This window comes from Crotalus tigris, unplaced genomic scaffold (genome assembly GCF_016545835.1).
Source record: "Crotalus tigris isolate CLP2741 ecotype Arizona unplaced genomic scaffold, ASM1654583v1 scf7180000022411.5474196:2289641, whole genome shotgun sequence".
NCBI lineage: Eukaryota > Metazoa > Chordata > Lepidosauria > Squamata > Viperidae > Crotalus > Crotalus tigris.
Window position 1 is genome coordinate 1,484,756 of NW_024099112.1, and position 9,630 is coordinate 1,494,385.

Here is a 9,630-nt window from a genome sequence, read left to right on the forward strand (position 1 = left end):
TAATATCAGTGCTTTTTTTCTTTAAAAAAAAAAAAAAAGGTGCCAGAACTCACACATGTCATACAACCGCCTTGCCTACCCTACAAGGTTCCATCCAAAAAAGGTGCCGGAATTCCGTTCTGGGCGTTCTATGAGAAAAAAAGCCCTGGGTAATATCTTAGCTTGTGTGCCTAAAGGAGCTCAGCGTTTACTTTTGAACAACAGTAACTCTCCCCAACTCAAGTAGATTGCAAATGGTTTTTGAAACAAAAGCAAATTTGTAAATCTATTTGTGTCATGAGTTTGATATTTAAAGGTCAAAAATTTAAAATCCTCACAAGACTATGAATAGACCTTAAATAGTTCTCTAAAAACTAAGGAGTGACAATTATAGGGTATAAACAGCAATTCTGATGTCTAAAGCAAGGTCCTTCGCATTCATCATTCTAGTCATCTAAAGGTTTTCCATAAACTGTACTACCATAATTACCATTTATACAGCACATGATCAAAAGAATAAAGGTGTTGTATCTAAGAGAGGGGAAATCCAGATGCAGAGATTTCCTACAGTATGTCATAGTCAGGTATGGATTAAAACCAAAATATACAAATTATCATAAGCAATTCCCAAGTTAAAGCTTATCTTTTTCAACCTGTAATATACTGTATAAATACTTTCCCCAACTTCTTTTTCTGCAAGCACTAGTCATCAGCAGAACTGGTCAGCAGATTGAACAGGACATACTCTACTGGTTTGCAACCATTTCAGTTTTATAGCTATTAAAATAATTAAACTATAATGTAAACTCTGGGCACCGTGCATTTCCGACTATATGCCTCAATGACTAAAAAGCCAGTCCTAATACTTGCTGCATCAGCAGACAAGTCTCTTTGGAATATACTGACTGCCGTGCCAGCATAATACCACAAAATAGGATATTCGGCTAGCATTGCAGACAGATATGTCACTGAAAATAATTATCTAATGTACAAAAATATATCCTCACCAAAAATTATATTAGTTCAAATTCCCAGTTGCTGTGTGGGAAGGATTATGATGTTTCTGTTGGACAGAACCAACTATATAGGTGTTTTTGACATCGACGGCTTCATAGATACTGTAGTGAAAAATTAATGCTTTTCAATGTAACAATTGTGTGCAGCATCTAGAAATGTAAAATGCATTGCTCCATTACAATAAATGTTTACAGATCTGTATTATGGCCGAAAGCAAAAATAAAAGTTTTCTACAATAACAAGCTACATGCATATAACATTTGTTTTGTGCCTTTTACATTCTGTCTTTTAAAATATGTATACATATAAAATAAGTTTTAGTCAGATTATCAATAGAAAAATTAGCAGATCTTACTCAAAATAGTAAAAAATAATTGCCCATTTCAACTAGCCAATTACTTCTCTAGGATTACATCTCCTGGTATATTACTTTAGAAGGAAATATTGATTATAATATAAAAATGCTTCTAGGACATTTCAAAGGTTGTCTGCCAATTGGTGAATCTGGTTGCATGCTATTTAATTTTAATGTGGACAAACAATTTCAATGCATATTCTTTGATCTGTTGCTTCAATCTACAAGAAGTACACTACTTAACAAATGAATACAAAAACAGCACCAAAGGACAATTGCTAGGGCTCTACAGTACTTCAGATTCAATCTTCAGAAAGTGTTTTAGAGCTTGAGGGAGTGAAAATGCAGCCCCTGTTTACAACACCTTAAGACCACTATGGAATCCCAGGAAATGACCTGACAACTTTCAAGTGTCACAGTCAAGAATTATGTTTATGTCCCCAATTCCAAAGTACCTTTTGGATACTGAATCTGAAGAATTGCTAAAAGTATTTCATGAAACTATTACTACAGACAAATGTAGTAATATTATCAAACTATAATAAAGATGGAGGCAATCACATCAGCTTAAAGTGCCTTGGTAAATAAAAATGCCTTGATCAAGTGTGAAAAGACTTGCAGAGTTGGTCCTAGTTGAACTTCCTGTGAGAAAGTGTTCCAAAGTCGGCTATCCTCTAGAAAATGTGTTTTGGTGTATTTGAATATAACATTTTCCTGAAGGTACTTATGGAGCTTAGGGAAAGAAAAGATGCCAACTTACAAGGATTCTACCCTGTCCAGTTTAAAGTTGTAGAAAGAATACATTCACGAATGAAGGTGAATGTATGTGTCCCAAGATAATGTTCAGGATCCAATCTGTGTTGGTCACCAGAGGTTTAGACTTCTGAGCTTTTGGACTTGTGCTGGAGCACTTCAGAAGTTCCCTGAGGAGGGCTCCAGTAAGTTGTCCGAAAGCTTGGACAACTAAACCTCTGGTCATGATAATCGACTCAGATTGGATCCTGCAGAATACACTCAAATTAGTGATAGTCTCAGGTTCTTTTTAGTGAAGGCAACTACTTATTGGACCAGGTCACAGGTAGCTAGCTGTTATTACATCAAACTATTATTGACTAATTTAAGGACTTGGTTTACTCCTAATTCTTTGTTTTCAGATTAGCAAGATGTGTGAACTCAACCACATTATGTGAATGGATCAATTATAGCTTGTTCAACAAGCCTTAATTTTAAAAATTCTAGTTTAGCATTATATATGAATTCAACTAAAGTTTCAACTAAATGATTCTTCTAACAATAGTCAACCCCTTCTTTCCATTCACCAATTCTTCTCACAATCCCATTTATAAAGCTCTTCTGAGTAATGTTCCCTAGGCCAGGGGTCCCCAACCCCCGGTCCATGGAGTGGTATTGGGCCGCGGCATGCCAGCAACCAGGCCGCACAAACAAGCAAAGTCTGGGATGCAGGTAGCACACAAAACCACAATCCCTCCGGTCCACAGAAAAAATATCTCTCTACATAACTGGTCCCTGGTGCCCAAAAGGTTGGGGACCTCTGCCCTATCCAATGTATTCACTTCTCATTTCTATTGGTTCTATTGTTGATGCTTTTCTTAAAAGGCTATGACATGGTATCTCTCTAAAACAATAGAGACGAGACTACACCTGAATGTTGAGTAGATTTAGCAGAGTAAATGGCAGAGATGAGTAGTAGAGAAAGGTTCTACAAACTAGGATTCAGTAATCCAGAGCTAATCCATCCAAATATTGCCATCTTTAAATTGTGTTCCAGAGAAAATTTCCACAATATACTATCAAATTAAGTTGGTAAATTACCTAGGTCTTGCATTAAAGGAAGACCAGCTGCAAATGGTCTTCTTTTAATGCAAGACCTAGATAATTTACCAATTTAATTAGCAAATGTTTAAAATGTTTTTCGATGTGTAACAGCATCACTCAAATGTGTGCTGCCAGCTACCTGAAAAGAATTCTTAGACTATAACCACTATAGCTTTCAGTAAAAATATAGCATTTATTTTATGTATTTTTTCGTTCTCTGCATCAAATATCCAGACCATTTAGATTTATTTTTGTATGTATGAGGTTAAATGTGTGAACATAGTTAGCTGTCACTCAAAACTATTACTGGAAAAGCAATATCTGTGCTTGTAGAATCATTTATTTCCATCCAGAAAAATGTATTTATACAAGTCTCCAGATTAAGAACGTTCTGCTTAAAAGAAGACCCATAGTTAGGAATGGAGCTTATTGTAGCAAAATTCAAGCTAAAAACCTAGTGATTCAAGTTAAACGCAAAATAGTTCAAATTCATTTTACAATACTACTTACACGGTATCATACAAAAATACTATTTCTACATACAAATCTGATTTAAACACAAATCTTGGAAACAGAACTCATTCTTAAACTAGGAACTACCTGTACTTAGGTTATTTATGCTTAATATACTCCATTTATATCAAAAAGCCCAAAATATGACTTCTTCAAGATTTAGACTTCAAGAAGCATATTGAAGGCATATCTAAACCATCAATGATAGCATTTACCTCCTCCCCTCACATATATAAAGCATCATTACAAAATCATTTTTGTAATCAGTATATATCAGCACTTTCCCCCCTAAATCAAGTACAGGTAGTCCTTGACTTACAACAATTCACTTACTGACCGTACAAAGTTACAACAGCACTGAAAAAAGTGACTTATGACTGTTTTTCACACTTACGACCGTTGCATCCTCATGGTCACATAATCAAAATTCAGATGCTTGGCAACTGGTTCATAATTATGACGGTTGCTGTGTCCTGGAGTCATGCGATCAGCTTTTGCAACCTTCTGACAAGCAAAGTCAATGGGGAAGCCAGATTCACTTAACAACTGTGTTACTAACTTAACAACTGCAATGATTCACTTAACAGTTGTGGCAAGAAAGGTCGTAAAATGGGTCAAAACTCACTTAACAAATGTCTCACTTAGCAACAAAATTTTGGGCTCAGTTACTGTATAGCTACACTATTTGTTTCTTATTCTAACAGAAGAATGTCTTTTTATTTAATATAAAAGATGTGATCGAAATAATTACTTGGCATTTCTACAAAAAGTTACCTTTTCTGAGCAGCAGATCTTTTCTTCTGCCAAATATTTATTTCAAACTGTTTTAGGAAGTTTCTTTAGTTTCAAAATTGAACATCATATTGCAAGACTTTTTGGGCATAGCATCAGCTTCCATTGGAAGATTCAGTCGTACAAATGCACTTGTGCATTAAGAATTACATATAGGTTAGATGGCCCAGCCACCACTCCTCTGTAACTTGTTATATTTCCTTAGTTTATTAAGAGAGCCAAGGGAAATAGTAGTTAAGGCACCAGGCTAGAAAGCAGGAGACCTTGAGTTCAAGACCCACCTTAGCCATGAAAGCCAGATGGGTGACTTTGAGCCAGTCACTGTCTCTCAGCCCAACCAACCAAGGGTTGTTGTTGTTGTGGGAAAAACAAGAGGAAGAAGGTGTGTTGGATATCTCACCACCTTGAGTTATTTGTAAAAAATAATGGCAGGATACAAATAAAATCAGGAAATGGACTTTATTTTTTCCTATTATTTATGGGATCCATTATAAATGTATACCGTCTTAAAATTAGCATATTCAAGAATGTCGAGAATAGAAATAAAATTGCACCCTTCTTCATACTGTCCAAAATATTAAAAATGTGTGCTATCAATGTATACTTCCAAGTGATACAAATGGTGTTTAGTAACTAACTCTTCCTTTATTTTTTAATAGCCAGGTTGATATTGTGGTAAAGGTGCTGCACTAGAAATCAGAAAACTCTGACTCTAGTCTCATCTTCTGCATAAAAGCCGAATTTTGCTCTCTCTTAGCACAACCCACCTCGGAGGATTATTGTTGAGGAGAAAACAGGAGGGGGAAGGAGCATTATGCATGTTTGCCACCTTGAGTAACTTATAAACTAATAAAGGCAGTCTAACAATCTAATAAATAAGTTACATTACTCCTACTGCATATCTTCAATAGCAGCATTTTCATCATGGTTTTTGTTTGTCTGAGCTGATACCACTGGAAGCAGTCTCGCACAATGCCATCAAAGCTTGCAGAAAACCTCAGAAATATCAGTACACACTAAGATCAGCATATCACCAATAATGATAAAAAAACAATCTATCTGAAGACATAGCTAGATTTCCTTTTTGTGTTTTGTGTTTTTTCTACTGCTAATCACAAAGCAATACTAACTCTTTCAATAATATGTAGATACAGTGATACTGTATATTGGCAGGTCAATCCATAGAAAACTGGAAGCGTACCCTTAAGGCTATATAGGAAATGTTTTCAGTCTAGCAGAACTACTACCCCTCCCCAACTCACCAAGAATGGCCCATTTGTCTGGTTCATATGTCTACGATTCGCTTTTACTTTCCCTGAATCCCTGAGCTTCAATTATCTGAGCTTTCCCTTGACCTGCAATATCATCATCACTTGTTTCCTACTGGGAGAAAGTCATTCAGCCCTCCACTGTTTTGCATCACTGCCTCTGTGTAAAGTCCTCCAACCCATTCAGGACGGTGGTACCCAACCAAATATTCCCTGTCCTTGTTTCTCCCCGCTTTCCCCCTTTCCTCCTTATAACAGAGAGAAATAGGAAGACAGCCCCAGCTATAGCCACCACCACCAAAACACTGGGGCACTACGATCTGCCCCCCCATCCCATTTAGGTAAGGACAGAGCCACGCTGGCAGAGAAAGGGGGAACATCTTCACCAACCCCTCCCTGATAACCAGACAGAAGGCTAATTGGTATGGATGGCTCCATCGCCCATCTCTAGGGATGACTCAACCTGCCTTCTCTTCAGCCCAGCTTGGTGAGCATCTTGCGCGGGGCAGGCTGCGACCACTTGGGGTGGGGAGGCGACGCCCGGCTGCGCTCCCCCCACCGCAATGGAAAGCCTCTCCGGGCGGCCCCCGGCTCCTTTTATTTCTCCCTCACAGCACCCACCATAGCTGGCAGCTCGCTGCTCCCCGTCCCTACCGGACCGACGCTAGTGTCTCCACAAGCGCAGAGCAGGGCGCTGAGAAAGGGCAGCAGGCGACGGTACCCCCAGGCTGGGGCTCCGCAGCATCCTCGCTGCCTCCGCTCCATAGCGGGGCCCATCCCTGCACCTGCTCAGGCAGGGAGAGCAGGGCCTGGCCGACCGCGCATGCGCCTCGGCCAGAGAGGTGGGATAAGGATGCGATGCAACTCAACCCCGCTCAGTTCTTTGAGGTAATAACAAAAAGTCTTTAAGGGGCGGGAGGAGTTGGGTGGCAAAAGAGAGGAAGCTTATGCCAGCTGGAGGTGTAAAAGAAACTACGGAAAAAGGCTGAATGGGCGCTCGTAGATCTGAGCAACAACTGCAAAAAGAACCCGTTGATTTTGAGTAGATGAAAAGTTAGCTTGGATATGCGGATTGCGATGGCCAGGAAACCGTTTAGAAGTTGTTGAAAGTACGGGCGGCAATACGCAGTTTTTGAATTAATGAAATTGAAACAATCTTGTGCTTCAATCTGCAATGAGGCGAGTTCTACAGGCAAACTCAAACATCAGCTCAGTCCTGTGCAGATATCCTCAACACAAGGGTGCTGTATGCTGTTTGGCTTCCTATCAAGCCCACCTGCTTGGGGCTTCATCCTCAAAATTCATGATCAATAGTTTCAGTACTTTGAAATTGTTAAGAAATTTGTCTCCCAAATGGTCCTAATTATGATAATCATTATGATAGTAGAACCATTGAAATAAGTTTAATCATAAAGATTTGCCCTTTCGGTTCTAGGAAATGAGAAGCTAAAATTAAGTCAAAACATTACCTTAGTCCTTTAAAATGCCATGGTATAGCCCATAGCCAATAGTGAAGATGTTTGCTTTTTTATTATGCATACAGTAAGTAGAAGCCCTTAAGCAACCTTGGCTAACTCTGAAAAAGCTTTGTCTTTGTTCTTGGAAGGGAGAACTTCATTTTGTGTTGTTGCCACAACTGTCTTCAACTTTCCCCCTCATAGAGTATCAAAGGGAATACTGTGGCTTGCATAATTCTATCTAGAGATACATTTGAATAATCTTTTCCATTACTACCATAAAGAATGCCGGTTTGTAGCATATTACTTGACTACTGATTCTTTTACTGTTGAGAGGCAATCCTAAAGGCAGAAACTATCAACCACTTTCAATATCTTAACTGTCAATTCCAAGGCGGTTCCAAGGTTTTACTGTCCTGTTGTCATTATGGTAGTTTGGTCTTCTTTATATCTAACATTAATCCCATTTGTTCACTGAGCTCCACTTTCCTTACTAGAACTTTCATTTCCATTTTCAGCTATCAGTAGTTCATCAGCATAGTGCAGGTTACTGATGTTCCTTCCTCCAGGATTAGAAACATGCTATTTTTGTAAATACCTTCCTCAATATATATCCAGCATATTGACTGAATAAATAAGAAGAGAGTATTTAGTCCTGTGTAGATGTGATAGGTATTCATAACTTAGTTATTCAAGAATAAAATGTTGAATTTAAATGCAGATATTCCTAACACAGATATTATGCTTTAACTTAACCTACAAAGGCTGACACCATATTATTGCACCCTAAATACTGTATATATATAACAGTATAAGCTTTTATGGAATAAAATCCACTTCATCTGTTACTTAATAATTGAAAAATAAAAAACAACTAATAATGTATCATATGATTGTTTTTAACAGTTAAAATGTAAGGGAATAATTTTATCACGGATATATCAAATGCCTGTGATAGCACCTTAAATGTTATAATGATTTTTAAGGAGACTCCATAAAGTAAATTCATAAGCATTTTTATAAATAATACAAAATATTTTTTCATAAATTATTACCCCATACACACACACACACACACACATAGGGAGAGGGAGAGGGAGGGAGGGAGGGAGGGAGAGAGAGAGGGAGAGACAGAGAGGGAGAGAGAGAGAGAGAGAGAGAGAGAGAGAGAGAGAGAGAGAGAGAACGACTGCACATAAAAGGACCCCAGTCAATTTTTTAAAAGAATAACATATTGGGAGTATAATTGATGTGCAAAATTATGGGCCAACATTTTTCTATAAGATTTTATTTAATTTTGGACATGAAAAATGTCATAATATCTCTAAACAAATAAAGTAATATTCCAGGAGATGTATTTGAAGCTGCACCAGTTGCTATTTACATACTGTGTTCCCCGAAAATAAGAGCAGGCCTTTTTTTTTTGGACCAAAAGACCCATTAGGTCTTATTTTCAGGGGATGTCTTATTTTGCAGCCACCCGCCCACTGACTCCCACCATCTGCTTGCCCGTGGCCACAATGGCTTACAGGGCTTCCCAGGGCAGATGCACTTTTTGCCCAGACAGATAAATGTTGCAGACTGGAAGCTTCATCTGCTTGCAAATGGGGCCCTTTGAAATGGATTGCTCCGTTTCAAAGTGCCCCATTTGCAAGCAGACGAAGCTTCCAGTCTCCATCATTTCTCCGTCCTGGCGAAAAGTGTTTGAGCACCTATGGGGCACTTGGAAATGGAGCAATTTGCTTCATTCCCAAGCGCCCCATAGGTGCCCAAACACTTTTCACCGAGAGGGAGACTGGAAGTTTCGTCTGCTTGCAAATGGGGTACTTTGAAACGGAGCTAATCACTCCATTTAAAAGCACCCCATTTGCAAGCAGTTGAAGCTTCTAGTTTCCCTCTCGGTGAAAAGTGTGTGGTGGAGCCAGAGGCACGGGGGGGGGGGGCAGGTGATCTGAACATGCTGTATGGCTGCCTGGCTTGTGGGAGGCTTGTGCAAAGGCAGCAGCAGGTGGAGGCAGAGGCACAGGGAGGAGGCAGGCGATCCTGACGTAACGCCCACTCCATCCTGTCTCTCTGCTTGCCCATGGCCGTACCAGGATTGCCTTCCTCCCCGCCATGCCTATGCCTCTACCTGCTGCCGGTGCCACCGCAGAAGCCTCCCATGAGTCTCCTGTGAGCCAGACTGCTATGCAGCATGGCTGGATCACCTGCCTCTCCTCCACCTCTGCCTCTGCGCTCGGACTTACCTGCACTGCGCCCAAGGGCTGGCGGGCTGTGGCTGCTGCCGAACACCATCAGCCTGTGTGCTCACTGCCTCTTGTGCTGGCTATGCCCATCCCCCCAGGCTTCTTTTGGGGGTAGGGCTTATATTAGGGGTGGCTCTTATTTTGGGGAAAACCCGGTAGGTCTTTAG

General features: G+C 39.7%; 1 protein-coding gene across 3 annotated transcripts in view; it reads right to left on the bottom strand.

Moving 5' to 3' along the window:
- The window catches only part of MMP24 (matrix metallopeptidase 24), a 41,300-nt gene extending 34,685 nt beyond the window's left edge, over positions 1-6,615 (bottom strand). For 2 of the 3 annotated variants that reach the window (XM_039319228.1, XM_039319225.1), the window contains exon 1: positions 6,382-6,615. In XM_039319228.1, coding sequence (XP_039175162.1) covers positions 6,382-6,537 — 156 coding nt within the window. In that variant the 5' untranslated portion in view covers positions 6,538-6,615. The remainder of the gene's footprint in view (positions 1-6,381) is intronic. The other variant, XM_039319226.1, reaches the window with a different exon arrangement.
- Between the last annotated feature and the right edge of the window lie 3,015 nt (positions 6,616-9,630).